This window comes from Chiloscyllium plagiosum, unplaced genomic scaffold (assembly GCF_037043375.1).
Source record: "Chiloscyllium plagiosum isolate Xiang-an unplaced genomic scaffold, Cpla_swu_hap1 HiC_scaffold_2, whole genome shotgun sequence".
Lineage (NCBI taxonomy): Eukaryota > Metazoa > Chordata > Chondrichthyes > Orectolobiformes > Hemiscylliidae > Chiloscyllium > Chiloscyllium plagiosum.
Window position 1 is genome coordinate 34,805,832 of NW_028270140.1, and position 19,864 is coordinate 34,825,695.

General features: G+C 42.3%; 1 protein-coding gene across 2 annotated transcripts in view; it reads right to left on the reverse strand.

Moving 5' to 3' along the window:
* svep1 (sushi, von Willebrand factor type A, EGF and pentraxin domain containing 1) overlaps nucleotides 1-19,864 on the reverse strand; it is a 241,255-nt gene that overhangs the window by 105,203 nt on the left and 116,188 nt on the right. For both annotated transcript variants that reach the window (XM_043716221.2, XM_043716218.2), the window contains exons 13-23: nucleotides 18,670-18,791; nucleotides 18,076-18,187; nucleotides 15,536-15,757; nucleotides 14,403-14,636; nucleotides 13,121-13,282; nucleotides 10,574-10,735; nucleotides 8,495-8,656; nucleotides 8,293-8,378; nucleotides 5,690-5,786; nucleotides 5,488-5,601; nucleotides 2,010-2,123 (exon numbers count right to left, since the gene is read on the reverse strand). In XM_043716221.2, coding sequence (XP_043572156.2) covers nucleotides 2,010-2,123; nucleotides 5,488-5,601; nucleotides 5,690-5,786; nucleotides 8,293-8,378; nucleotides 8,495-8,656; nucleotides 10,574-10,735; nucleotides 13,121-13,282; nucleotides 14,403-14,636; nucleotides 15,536-15,757; nucleotides 18,076-18,187; nucleotides 18,670-18,791 — 1,587 coding nt within the window. The remainder of the gene's footprint in view (nucleotides 1-2,009; nucleotides 2,124-5,487; nucleotides 5,602-5,689; nucleotides 5,787-8,292; nucleotides 8,379-8,494; nucleotides 8,657-10,573; nucleotides 10,736-13,120; nucleotides 13,283-14,402; nucleotides 14,637-15,535; nucleotides 15,758-18,075; nucleotides 18,188-18,669; nucleotides 18,792-19,864) is intronic.

Below are 19,864 nucleotides of genomic sequence, written 5' to 3' on the forward strand. Positions count from 1 at the left end.
AGGTGAATATATTGTGATAACTTACTGTTCAATAACATTATGAAATTTAAAAACGTAGAGAATTAGCTATTACTCTTACATGGGATCTGGGTATTGCAGGTAAAGATAACATTTGTTGATCATCCCAAATTGCATTTGAGCGGAACGGCTTGCTGGGCTATTTCAGGGAATAGAGTCAAAAAGGGTGGCGCTGGAAAAGCACAGCAGGTCAGGCAGCAGTATTATTATAGAGTCACATAGTACAGGAACCGACCCTTCGGTCTAACCAGTCCATGACAACCATAATCCCAAACTAAACTAGTCCCACCTGCATCTGCTTGGACCACATCCCTCTAAACCTTTCCTATTCTGTCAATGCTGACCTAGACAGTGTTAATGACTGAGTCAAGCTGATGCTCCTTTACAAAGCAAGATGCACTGTTACCGTGTTTTCTACATGAATGTATGCAATTCCATATTGAATTCAATAATAAAATTATTTGAAGGGAAAGGATAAGATTCACTTTCTCCTGCTTTTAAGTGCACCAGCTTATAGTTTGTCTGGTTTAGAATAGTCAGTGTCAAGATGCCACACTGGCTATTTCAGAATCTTGGAGGATGGAGAAGACGTTGTCTAGGTGGGATCTAAATCCACATGGGCAATATGAAAAGTGGATACTCTCAGGTAACAATGCTGTAGACATGGGGAATGGGATGTGGTTCCATCATTAAAACATTGATGGTATTATAACACTGCGATACGAGGTTGTACTGTGGGAGCCCATGCCATTTTTCTAAAAAGGCAGGGAAACACCTAAAACACCCAAATGGAGCCAATAGGACAGTAGCAGTTGGTCAGATCAGTAGCAGCACCAGAACTCATCCGAGGAGCAGGGGAGTCGACGTTTCTGTTGAAGGGCTTATGCCTGAAATGTCAATTCTCCTGCTCCTCGGATGCTGCCTGACCTGCTGTGCTTTTCCAGTGCCACACGTTTTGACTCTGATCTCCAGCATCGGCAGTCCTCACTTTCTCCTATTTCAGGAGAAAGTGGGGGTTCTGGAGTCACATGTAGGCTCGAATAGGGAAAGACAGCAGACTTCATTCCATAAGGAACATTTGTGAGCCAGATGAAACTAGCTTTCAATTCCAGATTTTTTTATTAGTTAATTTGTGGGATGTGAAATGCTGATTGGGCCAGCATTTCTCATCATCCCTAATTGCTCTTGGGAAGGTGGTGGTAATCCACCTTCTTGAAGTTCTGCAGTTCATATGCAATAGGTAGTCCTGTAATGTTGTTAGGGAGAGAGTTTCAGAATTTTAACCCAGCAACTCAAAAGGAATGGTGATATATTTCCACGCCTGGATGTTGTGTGCTTGGAGTTTGTAGCAATCTCATGTATCTGCTGCTGTTTTGGGTGGTGGAGTTTGAAAGATGTTGTCAGAGGAGCCTTGATAAGTTCCTCTGGTGGGATTTGAGCCCATATGCTCAGAGCATTATTCGGAATTGCAAGTCCAGTTATATTACTGTTATATCACCTTTGTATTTTTTTGTGCAGCTTATGCATCATTTTTACACTGTTACCTTTTAATGAATTCTATTTTTGGATAATCTGGGACTCTAGGATATAATCATATATAATCTTCTGTAGCATGGATGCATTTAATGAGAAGCTAGATTTTAAAAAAAAATAAGAGGGACAAAGAAATCGATTGTTACGCTTGCAGGGTTATACAAAGTAAGATAGGAAGAGGGTCATGTGGTGCATAAATATAAGTATAGACCTGATGGACCAAATGACCTCTTCCAATGCTGTAAATTCTATGTATTCACTGCTACAATCTATTCATTGTAATTAAATTCCAATAGTTGCTGCAAAACTCCCTATTAATAGCTTTGGGTGTAACGTAAATTATTCATGTCACAAATCAGAGAAATAATTGATTAACTTAAGAGAATTAAGCAAATACCTTGCTATAATTTGCCAATGAAGAACTAAATGCAAAAAAAGCACTGTGAATGTATTTTTACCTCTAAACCCAACTGTACACTCGCAGTAATATGCATTAATCTGGTCAATGCATCTTCCATCATGAAGACATGGTTGAGAGTTACACTCGTTTTCCTCTTCCTCACATAGAATACCTGGAAAACATCAAAAGAAGCCAAACTGTTTGCTAACTCTCATGTCATAATGATACCCACTCACCCTCCCCGCCCCCACAACAACCTGTCATACCCTCCCAACATTTGGACCTCTCGAAAGACCATTTTCCTGGTCTTGTATACCCAGCAAAAGGCAACCTCCAGCTTGGCAGAACTACCCCCATGCCATCCCCATCCCCAACAACTTAGCAGAGCCCTCTTGTGGCTTGCTCATTTATTTTCCTTCAGATTTACCCTATTCACTGCTCAGGCTGTTTCTATAACCACATTTACTATTGATAGGCTTGGAGTGAAATAGCACTTTTTATAATCTATAATGTAGGAGCAGATTCTGTTCGTACTCCTTATGTGGTGACTTTTCTCTGATAGGCTTCCCTCATGATTGAATTTTCCTGGACAGTTTGGAGAGTTCCAAGGTGACGTAACAGAGTGACTCGATGAGCATAACAATGTTGAAGTGGTGAACAATGACTTCCAGAAGTAATTTGACACAGTGCCACACAACAGATTGTGAGGAAATATATAAAAGGGACAGCAGCAACAAAGATACAAAATTGGCAGAATGATATCAAATGGAGTAATGGCCAATAGATATTTTTAAGCAAGTGGAGGTTTATTCCAGAGGGGTCCAAATTGGAACCATAGCTTTTCTTGATCTATATTAATGATCTGATCTCGGGGTGCAGGGCACAATTTGAAAGTTTGCAGATGTCATGGAATTTGGAAGAATTGTAAACGATGAGGAGGAACTCCAAAAGGACATGGACAAGTTGGTGGAGTGACAATAGACAATAGACACGGTGGGCGGCACGGTGGCACAGTGGTTAGCACTGTTGCCTCACAGCGCCGGAGACCCGGGTTCAATTCCCGCCTCAGGCGACTGACTGTGTGGAGTTTGCACATTCTCCCCGTGCCTGCGTGGGTTTCCTCCGGGTGCTCCGGTTTCCTCCCACAGTCCAAAAGATGTGCAGGTCAGGTGAATTGGCCATGCTAAATTGCCCGTAGTGTTAGGTAAGGGGTAAATGTAGGGGTATGGGTGGGTTGCGCTTCGGCGGGGCAGTGTGGACTTGTTGGGCCGAAGGGCCTGTTTCCACACTGTAAGTAATCTAATCTAAGTAATCTAAACAATAGGTGCAGGAGTAGGCCATTCTGCCCTTCGAGCCTGCACCACCATTCAATATGATCATGGCTGATCATCCTTAATCAGTATCCTGTTCCTGCCTTATCTCCATAACCATTGATTCCACAATCTTTGAGAGCTCTATCCAACTCTTTCTTAAATGAATCCAGAGACTGGGCCTCCACTGCCCTCTGGCAGAGCATTCCACACAGCCACCACTCTCTGGGTGAAGACGTTTCTCCTCATCTCTGTTCTAAATGGTCTACCCCGTATTTTTAAGCTGTGTCCTCTGGTTTGGCACTCACCCATCAGCGGAAACATGTTTCCTGCCTCCAGAGTGTCCAATCCTTTAATAATCTGATATGTCTCAATCAGATCGCCTCTCAGTCTTCTAAACTCAAGGGTATACAAGCCCAGTCGCTCCAGTCTTTCAGTGTAAGGTAACCCCGCCATTCCAGGAATTGACCTCGTGAACCTACGCTGCACTCCCTCAATAGCCAGAATGTTTTTCCTCAAATTTGGAGACCAGAACTGCACACAGTACTCCAGGTGTAGTCTCACCAGGGCCCTGTACAGCTGCAGAAGAACCTCTTTGCTTCTATACTCAATCCCTCTTGTTATGAAGGTCAGCATGCTATTAGCCTTCTTCACTACCTGCTGTACCTGCATGCTTACCTTCATTGACTGGTGTACAAGAACACCCAGATCTCTCTGTACTGCCCCTTGACCTAAATTGATTCCATTGAGGTAGTAATCTGCCTTCCTGTTCTTGCCACCAAAGTGGATAATCATACATTTATCCACATTAAACTGCATCTGCCATGCATCTGAGTGGACAGACAGGTGACAGATAAAGTTCAATGCAAAGAAGTGTAAGGTGATGTATTTGATGGGAATAACATGGAAAGACAATATAAAAAACGGGACACAATTATAAAGAGGGTACAGTAGCAGAGAGGCCTAGGTGTATTGGTGCACAGATGACTCAAGTTGACAGAGCAGGTTGAAAAAGTATTTAGTAAAGCATATAGTATTTCTGGTTTTATGGATGGGGCACAGAGTACAAGAGCAAACAGGTGATGTTGAACTTTTGTAAGACACTTGTTGGACCTCAGCTGGAGTATTGTGTACAATTGTGGACACCTCATTGTATGAAAGATGGGAATGCATTGGACAGAATGATTTACGAGAATGTTTCCAGGGATGAGAAATTCTCGTTATGAGGATAGATTAAAGAAGTTGTTCTCCACTGAAAGGATGATAAAAGGAGATACAACAGAGGTTTTCAAAGTCCTTAGCAAACCTGATAGATCTGATAAGGAGAAACTGTTCCCACCTGTAAAAGGATCAAGAAAAACGGCATAGGTTTAAAGTGATATGCAAAAGGAGCAAATGTTATCAAGAAAATAACTTTTTCTCACACCGAGCAGTTAGGATATGATGTGCATTACCTGAAAGTGTGGTGGAGGCTGGTTTAACTGAGGTCATCAGGGGAATGTTGGAAGATCATTCAGGTAGAAACAATGTACAAGGGTATGGAGAGAAAGCAAGCAACTGGCAGTAGTTAATTATGCTCATTTGAGGAGTCAATGCAGACAATTTGGGCTGAATGGGCTCTTTCTGTGTCATGGGAGCTTTACCTGCTTCTCGGATGCTGCCTGACCTGCTGTGCTTTTCCAGCACCAATCTAATCTAGACTCTTTCTGTGTCATGACCTTTCTGTGAGTCTATGAACTCTACCAAAGCCCTCAGGTATTTATTGTGCTGAATTGCACAGGATAAGTTACAGCATTATTTCTTTATTCTTTCACAGGATATGGGGATTGCTGGCAACAGCAGCAATAGTTTCCCATTTCCAATTGTGAGAAGCTACTACTAAGCTGCCTTCATGACAGGCTGTGATACTTCAACATGCCTGGAGCTTTTCATTTTGGAGGGCACTTAAGAGTCAACCATGTTGTTGTATGTCTGGAATCACATGTTAAAGACAGCAGATTCCCTTCCCCTAGTGAACCAGATGGAGTTTTCATAATATCTCAATTAAGACCAGCTTTTAGATCCGTATTCCTTAACTGACTTTAAATTCCACCCAGCTGGAGATCAGTAAGTCATCGGAAAAATTACAATGCCTTTAGATACAGCTAGAGATAAATATGGGCTGGTAACAGTGACACATCTGATTCTTTCGCTGTAAGTGGAGGAGATTCTTGAGAGGAAACTTACCCACAAAACCAGGCTGGCACAAGCACACAAATCTCCCAATTCCATCCTGACAGGCAGCATTGTTTTGGCAAGGATCTGACGCACACTCGTTGATGTTTGTTTCACAGTTAGAGCCTGAAACACAAATGCAGTGTAGAACTGAGAAGCTGCTGAGGCCCATGCCGATATCCAAGGAAACCCCTGACTATAAGAGTTCACCTACCTGTAAATCCAGGCTGGCACACACAAACGTGACCTGACCCAACACTTTCACAGCTTCCGTTGTGTTGGCATGGTTGCAAGAAGCATTCGTTAAACTCCTTCATTCAAAAGGGAGGGAAAAGTAAAATACTTATTGTCAATTCAGCTAAATAAGGGTTTCAATTTTGTCCTGGCCTGTGGTTATACTGATAGTTGTCCTCACATCAATCACAGTTTGATTGATATAAAAATGTTCAGAAAATCAATTAGTCTGATGATAAACTATCATCTCCTATTATTACATAAACAAGAGACACTCATTCACAGAAATACTGTTGTGATCTATCCCATAGTGAGTGACTCCATGAGATATTGGGTTGTATTGCCCTGAAGAGGGCAGGCATGAAATTTAACACCAGCACACGCGCCAGTCCCTGACATCATTCCACCCGTGGGGCCATGTACCCAGAGGTAGGTTGGGGAATGGCAGGGCTGCGTGACCACAGATAACAGATGATCACAGAAGCTGTTGAAGCTCTCTAATGACATTGAAACTGAAATTTTCCAATTAGTCTCCATGTTCACGGAGGGACTGGGGAACATTAGAGTTGTCAAGGTAGCCTCCTTGTGTCAGACTTGGTGTTCTTGTTGGGGTGAGTGTAGCAGGACTGAGTGGGGCAAGGGGAGGAACAATGCTCCAACCTGATGGCTGAGGCCATTCCATGTGTGAGAAAATGCCTAAGTCAATAATTGGTGTGCACCTAATTTAGTTCATAGTTTGTTGTTGGCATTAAAGTGAAATCTGGTATTCAGATTCTGTAGTTTCAAGATTTGAGGAGGTTTATTTTCAAGCATCCAATAGCAGAGAAACCGAATTAAGAATTAGATTAAACTGAGTTCTTATTAATTGACACAGACCCTTTGTGATGAGTGCATATAGAAGTAGCTAACGTAGTGTGACTTAACATTAGCATGTGACTTCCAATAGAGTTTTGAAATTGAACATCTCAAGGAGTGTAGTGGTGGCAGAAGTGAGGTGTTTGGTTGGTTTTGCTAAAAGAAGCAGCAGATTGGTGAATAAGATTATGAGTATTTCTAGGTTTTACATAAAAATAAGACCTTCAGTTTGTGTTGAGGCATCAAGTTTTTCTCTTTTTTCCTTCCAACTCATTTGTTCGGTATAAGATTGATACCAGTACATGTGAAAAAAAAACTATAAAGAAAAGGGTTCTTCAAGTATAAAGAACAGGGACACTTGATGATTTACTAATGACTTAGTAGATTGGGTGATGTGTTGCAGATACAGCATGTGGGAGTTGTTGGATGCCAAAATGATCCACAGTGAACACACATGTAGAAAATCTCTGTAACTTTAACAATTTCAGATCCAGCTTGAGGAGTTGGGGTTCAAGGTGCCACATCAGGAAGGGGCATTTTGCTCCAAGAAATGGGCGCACCCCTTAAATTAGTCAGTTCAAATGTGGCCCATGCTCAAGGACAGGAAGGTGTGATTATAGGTAGAGTAAGTGCAGGGACAAAAAGGGCAACTTTCAAGGAGCCTCAATCCTGCAATTGTCCAACTGCTATAAAGGTTTTACAAAGTACAGGAGAGCGAAGACTGCAAGAAAGGTGAGTGAACAAATATGGTACAGGGAGAAATTCTAACAGGTGAATTAGCAAGTAATACAAAAATAAACAGTAAGAGCTTCTTTAAATAGTTAGAAAGGAATAGAGAGGTGAAGTTGAACATAGGTGCCTTAAGGAATGAGGCTGGGGCAATGGTAGCAGGGAACCAGAAAATAGCAGAAAAGTTAAATAAATATTTTGCATCAGTCTGCATTCTAAAAAATGTCAAGAGACAGATGGTTTGTGTGAGCTGGTAGTGATGGTGGACGGAGGGGTGCAGGAGGCAGGAAATACAATAACTAGCATTAGAGAAAGTGTACTAGGAAAACTAATGAAATTAAAGGTTGTTAGGTCCCCTGGACTTAGGATTTTAAAAGAATTAGGTGGGTGGGGGTTTCAATGGGAGATGGATGGGGAGTTTCAATGGGAGTTGGGTAGGGGTTTCAATGGGAGGTGGATGAGGAGTTTTGAAGGGAGGTGAGTGGGGTTTCAATGGGAGGTGGATGAGGAGTTTCGATGGGAGGTGAGTGGGGTTTCAATGGGAGGTGGATGAGGAGTTTCGATGGGAGGTGAGTGGGGTTTCAATAGGAGGTGGATGAGGAGTTTCGATGGGAGGTGAGTGGGGTTTCAATGGGAGGTGGATGAGGAGGTTCGATGGGAGGTGGATGAGGAGTTTCGATGGGAGATGGGTGGGGGTTTTGATGGGAGATGGGTGACAGTTTCGATGGGAGGTGGGTGACGGTTTCAATGGGAGGTGGGTGAAGGGGTTTTGATTGGAGATGGGTGACGGTTTTGATGGGAGGTGGGTGAAAGAGTTTTGATGGGTGATGGGTGAGGGTTTCGTTGGGAGGTGAGTGAAGGCGTTGGATGGCACGTGGATGAGGGACTGGATGACAAGTGGATGAGATTGGTTTGATGGTCTTTTTGTCTTCCCTTTTCTTATACAGTATTGTTTTCTTTACAATGTGCAATCTTAAGAGCGATCCTGTTAATTCATACCTGATTTGCTACAAGCATCGATTTCTTCTCCAGCGGTGTTGGTATGAGTTGACTTGCTGACTCCACTATATATCCAGAGTTGAAACCTTGGGAAAAAAACAAACTGTTTCTTTCATTTTTGTTTTCCAGCCTTCTCTGTCATCTTGACTATTGTCAACAGGACAGTTGGATTGGAAACAATGTTGTGATGTTTTCTCCTTACCAGAACAGTCACTTCGGGAGGTGGCTCCAGTGATGGTGGTTGTACCATAGAATGGACAAGCGAGACAGAATGACTTGCCTGAATCAGGCTGATAATAATCTCTGGGACAAGGGTAGCAAGGCATTATACCAGAGCGTGAAACATGTCCTGCAGAACATGGCACTGGGCATTGGGAAGAAAAGGTAGCAATTCAAAATTCATTGTCCTTATTTTGTCACATTAAATCACAAGCAGCTCCCCATTTGTGTCATCTTACATTGCTTTTAAGAGTCTTTACTTTTCAAAGTTTCAATTCAAATGAGGAACTATCACGGATCTGTCAGAACATTCTTCATTAAATCGTACACAGCTTAAGCTGGATTTGTCTTGATACTGAAACACAATATATGCAAGAATGTATAAATAAGCTGGATACTTATGGCTCAACTCCTGAATCCCATGAATAATAATAATAGTGCCTGGCAAAGTTCAAGTTTTAGAGTTTCAAGAATTGAAGTCAACTCTTAAAAGTCTTAAAACCCAAGATTGTGGATTCAATTCCTGCACTGGCTGCAGTTACCATGAAAAATTCTCCTTCTCAAACTCTACCTTTGCCTGAGGCATGGTGATCCTCAGGTTAAACACAACCAATTGTCTCTCTAATGAGAGAGCAGTCCAGTGGTGTGGTAAAACTATAGTGAATTTATCTTTATTAAATACAAACAAATATGCAGCTGGTCTGGTGGGTTTGGAAAACTGGGTTAAGTTCGGAATTCAAAACGTTTGTAACTGCAACAGCACCCCTCTCCCCAGACCCATCAACCACCACCATCAGCCCAGTAATGTTTAGGGAACCTTTGGTATTGGCCTGCCTTTGCCTTCATTACCATGACAACAGCACTGCCAAAGGAGGTGGGCCCTTCAAAATTGAAGCACTGCGAGTAAAGGAGCCACAGTCAATATTGAAGTTTTTGAGCTGGCGGAGATATTTTCTGGAACTGTTTCTGCTGGTTTGGGATTTAAGGAGTCTGTGTAACATTTGCAGTATTGAATGAATAACACTGTGCCCAACTTAAACTTAAACCAACAAAGCTTCAACCAAGGTGATGAAATTATGGGGCAACTCAGATTCACATTTAGTTTTTCAATATTGATCATAAGCAGGGAAATGAAATTACTCGAAGGACAAAGGGACAAGAGGAACTTCTCTCATTCCATAATCAGTGGAGAGAATGGGATTGTCATGAGCAAATATTAAAGGTACATTCGCGTTCAAGCAAACACCTATGCATTAGCTGTGCATTTGCCTGAGTTGAGATTATTTTCTAACTTGTGGAATCCAACTACTTGGCATGTTTCCTCCAAGATTCATTCTACAATGTTCTTTTAAACAGGGTGGCACAGTGGCTCAGCGGTTAGCACTGCTGCCTCACAGTACCAAGGACTCAGGTTCTCAATTCTACCCTCAGGCTGTGTGGAGTTTGTACATTCTTCTGTGCCTCTGGGTGCTCTGTTTTCCTCCCAGAATCCAAAGATGTACAGGTTAGGTGGACTGACCATGCTAAATTGCCCATGATGTGCAGGGTTAGCCTTAGGATATTCAGGGTTATAGGGTAGGGGGTAGGTCTGGGTTGGATGCTCTTTCCAGGGCCAGTATGGACTCAATAGGCTGAATGGCCTGCTTCCACACTGTAGGGGTTCGATATCAACATTTTGAGATATGTTTTCTGAACAGTATTGCACATAAACATAATGATTTTCCACTAAATGCCTCCCTATATTGTTTCAATACAGATATTCATGTACTTATTTTAAACTGAAGCAAAACACTCAGAAGTGCAGCAGCAGCAAAGGCACAGTAAAGTTTTTGAACTGGTAGAATGCCAGTCAGAATTTCTTTAAAATGAAGGTGATGTGGTTGCCTGATTTCAATAGACATTCTGCCAATGTTATCACTTGAATAAGTGCAACAAATGAAATGAGCATCTTCAACCAATAAATATATAAACAGTCATTTCACAAGTGGCTAGTCTCATTTAAAAAGTGGGGAGGGAGTGAGGTGTTGGTTGTATAAATATTCTAGGACTTTTTGAGATGTACCTCCGCACTCAGAATCTTCAATGGCTCCTCTTTTCACTGTGGTCAACTCGTCTGGGCACAGAAGGCACCTCTTTGCACTGTATGCTGGCTGAAAAGTTCCCAATGGACAAGATTCACACATCTCCAGGCCGTTTGAAGAGTATGTTCCAGGTTTGCATTGACCTAACACAGCAAGAGAACAGAAGTCAATGTATGGCAACATAGCTTGTAGAATGGGATACCTGAAATTTTCAAATTACTTGCAACTTGCATTGTGCCTGTCATGACTTCAGCATGACATAACAGCCATCAAGTCGTTGTCAATGTCGGAATGTTGAGAAATGCAACCTTCAGTTTATGCAAGATCTCACATGCTCCAGATGATCACAATGCCCAAGACTGACTGTGTGGAGTTTGCACGTTCTCCCCGTGTCTGCGTGGGTTTCCTCCGGGTGCTCCGGTTTCCTCCCACAGTACAAAGATGTGCAGGTCAGGTGAATTGGCCATGCTAAATTGCCCGTAGTGTTAGGTAAGGGGTAAATGTATGGGTGGGTTGCGCTTCGGCGGGGCGGTGTGGGCTTGTTGGGCCGAAGGGCCTGTTTCCACACTGTAAGTAATCTAATCTAATTGGCTGTACCCAATAATGTTAAGGCTCTCTCAAAGTAGCACAGTTGGAAATTAAAAGAGGTATTCAAACTTGAGGTTTACTTTCAAAGGAATTTGACAAAAAAAATAAAAATGCAGATCTTACAGGGTCTGTTTCTGTGCTGTATCACTCTATGACTCTGTGTTGAGGGAGTTGAGACTATCTTGAACTGTGTGCTTCAATTATCCTGGGTCCCAGGTGTTTGACTGCAGAGGACTGAATTCTTATTCCTGGGTCAGGAGAGTGGAGTTAAGACAATTCCTCTGGAAACCTGACCTGGAGAAAGTGTCCAGAAATGGGAAGTTTTATCCTGGGATGGCTGGATTCTCTAGAATAGGTCACTTGGGAATGAGGGAGGATGCACAAGGCCTGATTCAACTCAGAGTTGAGGTTTAAGCATAAGCACTAAAACAGTTGTCTCACCCTCGGAACTCATGCCCATTCACCTTCCCTGCAACACAGTCTTTGTGACCCATCCTTGCCAACTTATTTCACTGTCTATGGGAGGGGATGTCATGTTTAGGATTTAAACATTTTGCCACTTGATGTACTGGTATATGACAGAAGTGGGTACTGCAGATACTGGCGATTAGAGTCAAGATTAGGGTGGTGCTGGAAAAGCATAGCAGGTCAGGCAGCATTCGAGGAGCAGAGAATTTGACGTTTCGGGCAGAAGCCCTTCATCAGGAATTCTAATGAAGTACTGGTATATGGCCCAAGCACTCCTGGGTTAGCTGCAGCGCAGTCAAATATTGAGTAACGTGAAACTCTCTCTACTTTTTGCCAATGTTAAGAGGAAGTTCATACCCAATGTTCAAGGAGTAAGACCAAAGAGCATGGGATTTATTGAGCAATTCAAACTTCCTCCCACCTCTCTGCAATATTGTAAATTGTGAATTCACCTACACAATGAGAAAGATTATACAATCAGATAGACAATATCCAGTTTAATTGGCTGACAATGGTGGATATGACAGCCTGGCTGAAGCTTAAATCCTACAACTTACTGTCCACCCAGGAAACAAATGGGCATATTCAGTGAGATCTGGAAAAGTAGTCTTGACTCCTCTTATAGACAGATGGGGAGAAAAGGCTAGTAGAACTGGTAAAGTTAGTTGGTTAACACATAATGACTGATGTGCACCGTCAACCCATACATTGTATATGACATGCATATGCCATATGTTACAGGAAGCATTGTGGAACAAGTTTGAAGACATCAAGATTTAATAATCTGTTGAGACTAAACGCCATGGCCCACCATTGTCAGATCACTGAACTCCACAGAGTTCAAGAATTGGAGATGGACCTTTCGATTGCGTCAACCTTTCAGCAGTTGATGGGCACCCTGTAGTCAATTCAAAGAGGGTTTTCAAAGAGCTAGCAAAAGACAAAAAGGGCTGAATGGCCTCCTTCTGTTCTGTGATGAATATGTCCTATCTTGTGTCCCTGACCTATAAGAACAAACCACTCGTCATCAAGCTCATCTGACTGGAGACTCTGAAGATTGGAGCAGCGTCAGAGTTTGTGCATGTGAAATAAGAATTGCCCTTGGGTTGCCAACCCTCGAGGACTGTCCTGTAGTCAGCGAGAATTGAAAATTGATTTCAAGGACATACCTGGGAGAAAAATGTCATAATTGGCATGAAGAATAGATCCTTTTTCACTTTAGGTGATTAGAAATCTAAGTGTTGGAGGTTTATAAAGAAAGGGTGTTCAACTGAAAATTAAGCTGGCAATGAAGAGTTTGATCTATTTTTAATTGGACATATTGTGCAACTAATGGGATGAGAGTTAGAAAGAGAACATATGTGATTAATCATCCAGAATGGAGATGGACCTTTGCATTGCTTGCTGTTAAATGTGTACCCATGGTTAAAGCTTTATACAGGAAAACATCTGTAAAATGTCATCTCCCTCACCTTTGCATTCATCAGTGCTCCTGCCATGTAGGTATTCAGTTGAAGTGCCAGGGGGACACATCTTGCATTCCAGCTGTCCCTCTTCATCCTGATAGGACCCGATCCAGCAGCTTTCACAAGCATGATGTTCCAATGAGTAATATGTCCCCACTGGGCAATTCACTGCAAAATGTGGTTTTATTTTGCACAGGGAAGGGAGAAAGCATGAAGAACAATTGTAAATCAAGTCTTCCATTTATTTGAATAGTGTTCAAAGAAAATTTCTAAAAACATTTGCATTTATTTCATGTCCGCTGGACACCTTACAGCCAGTGAGGTACACATTAAAGTGCAGTTATGTCTGTAAAGGAGGAAACATGACAGACAATTGATGTACTGCAAGCCTTCAGATTGTGCTAATGACCAGATCATTGGTTTTTGAGATGCTGTTTGAGAGATAAACATTCCAGGGAAATAATTTTCTTTGAATTTCTATCATGGGCCCTTTTACATCCACTCAAGCAGATGGACAGGCCTTGTTTTGATGTCTTGTTTAAAACCAAGTGGTGCAGCATTCCACAACCAAACCTCTTTCCAATAGGCAGCTCTTTTAATTCTGGAACATCATCATTTCAGGCTCAAGGTACTGCACTCAATGACAATAAACGAATGGCAGTATAGTTCCAAGGATGATGTGCAACATAGAAGCCAATATGAAGGCAGTAGAGTTGCCATGCTGCTGTCTGCTGCCATTGTCCTTTGGGATGGCAGAGGTTTGGAAGATACTGTTGAAAGAGGCTTGTCATTTTGCTGTCGTGCATCTCTGGATGGTAAACACTATTGCCATTAAGCACTTGTAGAGAGAAATAAACTTCTAAGTTGGGGGACATGGCACTAAGTAATTAAGCATGCTTTGTCTTGGATGTTATCAAGTGTTTTGTATGTTGTTGGCTGCACTCATCCAGACAAGTGGGAATATTCCAGTGCATTCATGACTTGTAAACTGTAGATGATGGACAGACTTTAGAGGAGGCAGGAGTTACATAATCCTGATTCCAGCGTTACTGTGTAAATACTGAGCAGAGATGAACTACAATGGGATGTAGTGGAGGACAGTGGTGCATGAAAGTGGGGGAAATTAATTGGGAGATTTAATTTAAAATGATAGAAAAGAAAATGGGCAGAAAGAAAAAGGATATGACAAACATGAAGACTTGAGGTCAAATTGACTAAATCCAGAAGATGCTCCTTTCCATCAACAGTATTTCAATTTAATTATAGTATTTACCCTCTGAATACTTACCACACATACGTTCCTTTAACACTGAGCCTGGTCTGCAGAACAAAGTTGCTTTGCTGCTCTCCAGTGATTTGCTGTCTGACTGAACCACCTCAGAGGCAAAAGAGAATTGGTAAAGTGGGTCGCTGTCCAATGCCCTCTTCAGTCGTCTCACAACATGGTCCAAAGTGTGAAAGAGTCGCTTTTGATTATCTGATTCTGCCGTTTCATTTTTGTTATCTGGCAATGCTACACTGGCTGCAAATTGGAAAGATAAAGAAAATATTGTCACTGCCTGATTTCATGTGCTCACACATATCATTGCTTACAGAAACAGCTTGAATCTGTAGATGACGTCTGTTGGACTTCAACTAGAGCATTGCACTCAATTCCTGGCACCACAATTTGGGAAGGGTGTGAAGACATTGGAGAGGGAGCAGAAAAGATGAATGAAAATAATTCCAGGGTTGGAGGACTTCAGTGACATGGATAAAGTGGAGAAACTGTTTTCTTAGAGGAGTTGAGAGGAGATTTGATGCAGGTATTCAAAATCATGAGGCATCTGAACAGTATACAGAAAGAAACTGTGTCCATTTTGAGAATGATAAAGAATCAAAGGACACTGATTTATGGTGAACAGCAGAGGAGCCAGATGGGGCATGAAGTCAAACCTGGTGGAATTAGGATCTGGAAAACATTGCCTCTGAATTTGGGAGTGGCAGCTTCAATTGAGGCCAAAGACAGAATCTGTAAGAATTGCAAGAAAAGAATTTGCAGGATGCTAATGGAAACACAAGGGTGTGAGAAACACTTACAGAGGCACAGACCCCATTCTCTAATGTCCTGCCTATACAATTCATCAACACATCTATCACTGGGATGCTCTACCTTTTATGTTAATCGAGACACAAGACTTTATTATCCAATCGGACATTTCTTCAGCTTCAATCAAGTTGTCACTTCCCCCAATTCTGATATGATTATAACTAGTAAACAAGACTGTTCAAAGAATTTAAACAATGAATGCATCGCTTTGTCATAGGGTCAATTCACCAAAACTTATCAGCAGCAGCCCCTCTGGCGATTAAATCTTTCCTTATCTGAGACTCTTGGATAATTCTGGATAGTGTGTGAACCAACCCCTGTTGCATACCTACCACTGATATTAAATGCCAGGTGGATTTTCTGGTCTGTCTCTGGAACGTTGAAGCTAACTCTCTGCTTAGATTGCGTCTTTGTCTTCAGAGAAGGCAGATCAGGAGCTGCAGTTAAAGCCTTCTGTCTGTGTGACCGTTTCTGTAATCTGGAGGCTTTCACTGGCTCATAAGAGTATTCCATTTCGCTCAGTGGCTCATAATTATCTCCCCATATTTCTGGTCCTGATGGCAACAGAATGTTTTCCTGGTTAGTGATGATCACTGCTTATTGCTAGAATCAAGAAAACATTAATTTTGAGGAGAAATTTGCAATAGAGCTATTTAGTAACATGCCTAACATTTAAAGAAAATCCAATGGGACTAGTTGAGGAAAGGCTGTTAGAAGAGGAAGTAGTCTCAGCTCAAGTTAACTAAACCTGGATAATGTAGCAACAGAGGTGGCCATTCAGCCCCTGGAAAAAGTGAGGACTGCAGATGCTGGAGTACCAGAGTTGAAAAATGTGGTGCTGGAAAAACACAGCAGGCCAGGCAGCATCCGAGGAGCAGGAGAATCGACGTTTCGGGCATAAGCCCTTCTACAGGAATGAGGCTGGTGTGCCAACTTATCGTATTCCCAGCGCCCCTCCCCCAAATTCCCTCCCCCCTACCTTTTATCTCATTCAGCCCCTGGAGTCTGCACCACATTCAACTCAGTCATAACTGTCATCCATCCAAAGCGAGTCTTGATTCTGGAATTTCTAATATAATTAGCAACAAAAATATGAGTTTTGAAATTTTCAATCAACAACCAATCTCAATAGTTTCTGGATCTGGAAGAAAATTCAAGATTTCCACTCTTCTCCTTTCACCTGAAGAAAGAGGTCTTCTCTGTCAATCCTATCAATTCCCTTAATCAGTGCCAAGGACCCGGGTTTGAGTCCCACCTCGGGCGACTATCTGTGTGGAATTTGCATGTTCTCCCCAGGTCTGTGTGGGTTTCCTCCGGGTGCTCCAGTTTCCTCCCACAATCCAAAGATGTGCAGGTCAGGTGAATTGGCCATATTAAATTGCCCATAATGTTAGGCGCGTTAGTGAGGGATAAATATAGGGTAGGGGAATGGGTCTGGGTGGGTTACTCTTCGGAGGGTCGGTGTGGACTTGTTGGGCTGAAGAGCCTGTTTCCATTAGGGAATCTTTTCTAATCTTAAGCACCTTAATTAGATCATTCTTTGATTTTCTACACATAAAGGAATACAAGTCTAGTATATCAACCTGTCCTTAAAGTTTCACTCTTTTAACTCCAGTGTCATTTTAGTGAATCTACGCCACCCTCATCTCAGGATAATTGAACCTTTCTGAGATTTTCCACTCAATACTGAAGACAGTATTCCCAATGGGCTCTAACCAGGGCTTTTAATAGCTGTAGAAATCTTCAAATTAGTAAGTAACCCCTTTCAGATCGTGAAACCATAAGCTATTTAATTCATTTCCACATATCCAGTCTGTTAGGATCCAATCCTAAGTGAGACAGGGAGACTGGCAGCTTTCAGGTCCCTTCTCCAGTTCCTCTCTGGAAACCAGTCATTAAGAGCAGGGTCTAGGTGCACCCATTTCAATCCCCAATAGGGCAAATTTGTATCTGTCTGCCATTTCCCCTCCAACTCCTTACTGGAGCTTAGGAAACTAGAAGCTGTGGTGGGGGGGGTAAGGGAGATGCAGGAGGATGTGGGGAGCTGCATCTCAGTCTTTTATTATGTACAACTTTGGTCTCCTTAGCTAGGGAGGAATAGAGTTGTCTTAGAGGAAGTGCAAATTTATTTTTAATTCTCTTGAGGGGACATGGGTGTTGCTAGCTGACCAGCATTGCTTGCTCAATCCTAGTCATCCTTGAGAAGGTGGTGATGAGCTGCCTTCTTGAATCATTGTAGTACACATGCAACTAAGGTCAACTAAGATTAACTGGATTGCTTCCTGGCATGAGGGGATTTATCTCGTGAGGAAACATAGTGTGGACTGAGTCAGTGTACCCGAAAGCTTATGAAAATGAGAGGTGATCGCATTGAAATGTCTAAAACTGTTCATGGGTTAAACAGAGAGGTGCTTCCTCCAGTTGCAGATTGTAGAATATGCTCACTGACTCAGATATCAGCCATTTAGATTGGGATGGGCAGACTTACCTTGATTCAGAGATTTGGAATATTTGGAACTCTTTACTTTAGAGGGCTGTGGATTCTTAGTTGTATATTCAAGGCTGAGATCGCTAGACTTTTTGGACACTTTTGTGACAGTGGAGGGGTATGAGGATACCACAGCAAAGTGAATTATGGTGTGCATCTGCCATGGTCTTGTTGAATGGCAGAGCAGGTTTGAAGAGCTAAATGGCCTACTCCTGTTTGCTACATTCCTGTTTTCTTGTTAACCAATCTGAAACACAGACACAAAGCTCAAAATGATGCTTCAGCCCCATTCCCATTTTCCACCTCTCTCCCCATCACCTTACATCTTGGGTTGGGACACTGGGCAATGCATGCATTATAAAGGAGACAAGTCAGATATCATACCAATGATGGCAAAACCATTGTCATAGTTATAATTGTACTCCAGGCACTGTGCTTTGGGTGAATCTTCCACATTACATTCAACATCATTATCGTCACTACACAGGGAAGGAACCTAAAGATGTTTTAAAAAGAAAAGACAATGTCACTTCAGTACCTCAGAACAATCAGGGCTGTCAAGAAATCTGCCAGTGACTGTATTAATGTCACAGGATAGTATACATGAACATAAACCTCTTCAATAATCACAGTGTTTACAGGTTGGGCATAATTTAGTCACAACCTCCACCAGGCCCATAACCCTCTGCATCCCTCCAATTCTAGCCTCTAGCCCATCATCAGCTTTCATTGCTCCACCATGTGTGGCTGTGTTTTCAGTTTCCTAAACCCTAAGCTCAGGGATTCCCTCGTTAAACATCCTTCTCTCTCTACCTCTCTCTTCTCCTTTAAGATGCTCCTTTAAGTTTATTTTGTTCCTTTGAATTTCTCTTTATGAGATATTTGGCTCTATTCGAAGCCTTCTATACAGGCAAGGATAGAATATAGATAATTTTCCAACACCACATGACTTTGCTGTACTGATATGAGGGTTTTTACCGTATCAGCTAAGGCATTGCCGAAAGTCCTCTCGAAGTTATCCAACAGGGTGAAGTCATCACATCGATTTACATTGTACTGTACCTCAAATTTCTTCTGGCCGTTATTCCCAAAGCGTTCCACTGCAATGGGTCAAAAAGAAAGAGGGTGCTCAGTTCAAGAGCTCGAGTCAGCTTGAAAATTTTGCCCTGAGAGTGAGGAACCTGACATGCGGATCATGCCCAGAGCCTGACCTCATGCATTTTGATGGTGTCCTTTGGCTCAGTTTAACTGGAGCTGGTCAATTGGTAGGTAGCCATGATGTGGAGGTGCTGGTGTCAGACTGGGGTGGACAAAGTAAAGAAAAACTTCTTGGATTATAACCTGGTGTATGATTAGTAGATAATGAAAGTATTTTCTGATCCCTATTATGAAGAACTAATCAGGATGTGAGGAAGACGAGCAGCCCTGCTCTCTGGCTGCAATTTCAGTAAAACCGCAGGGACCTTAGAGGGACAAAAGGCAAATAAAATTGACAGAAGGGAGGAGGAAGGGAACCAGAATGATTTAGATAACTCACAACACTCTGAGTGCTTGAATGGTAACCACTGCAATGACAGGCTGAGCCAGTTGTCTGACTATTTACTGATCCCATGCAAATCTGCTGGTTCCTCCTGTCACGGGTAATGTAACTTATTTTACTGTTTGATTTGCCTCACAGCAATGCAGAGAAAATACTAGTTTCGAAGCGTACAGGCAGTGCAGTGCTTTTGACTGCCTTCCAGCTCCTCTTCTGGTGGCTTTTCTCTGAGTCAACATCTAGGCCTAACTTATAGAACATAGAACATAGAACATTACAGCCCTCGATGTTGCGCCGACCAGTCATACCAATCTGAAGCCCATCTAACCTACACTATTCCATATATGTCCATATGCTTGTCCAATGACAACTAAAATGTACTTAAAGTTGGCGAATCTACTACCGTTGCAGGCAAAGCATTCCATACCCTTACTACTCTCTGAGCAAAGAAACTACCTCTGATATCTGTCCTATATCTATCACCCCTCAATTTAAAGCTATGCCCCCTTGTGCTCACCGTCACCATACTTGGATAAAGGCTCTCCCTGTCCACCCTATCTAACACTCTGATTATCTTATATGTCTCTATTAAGTCACCTCTCAACCTTCTTCTCTCCAACGAAAACAGCCTCAAGA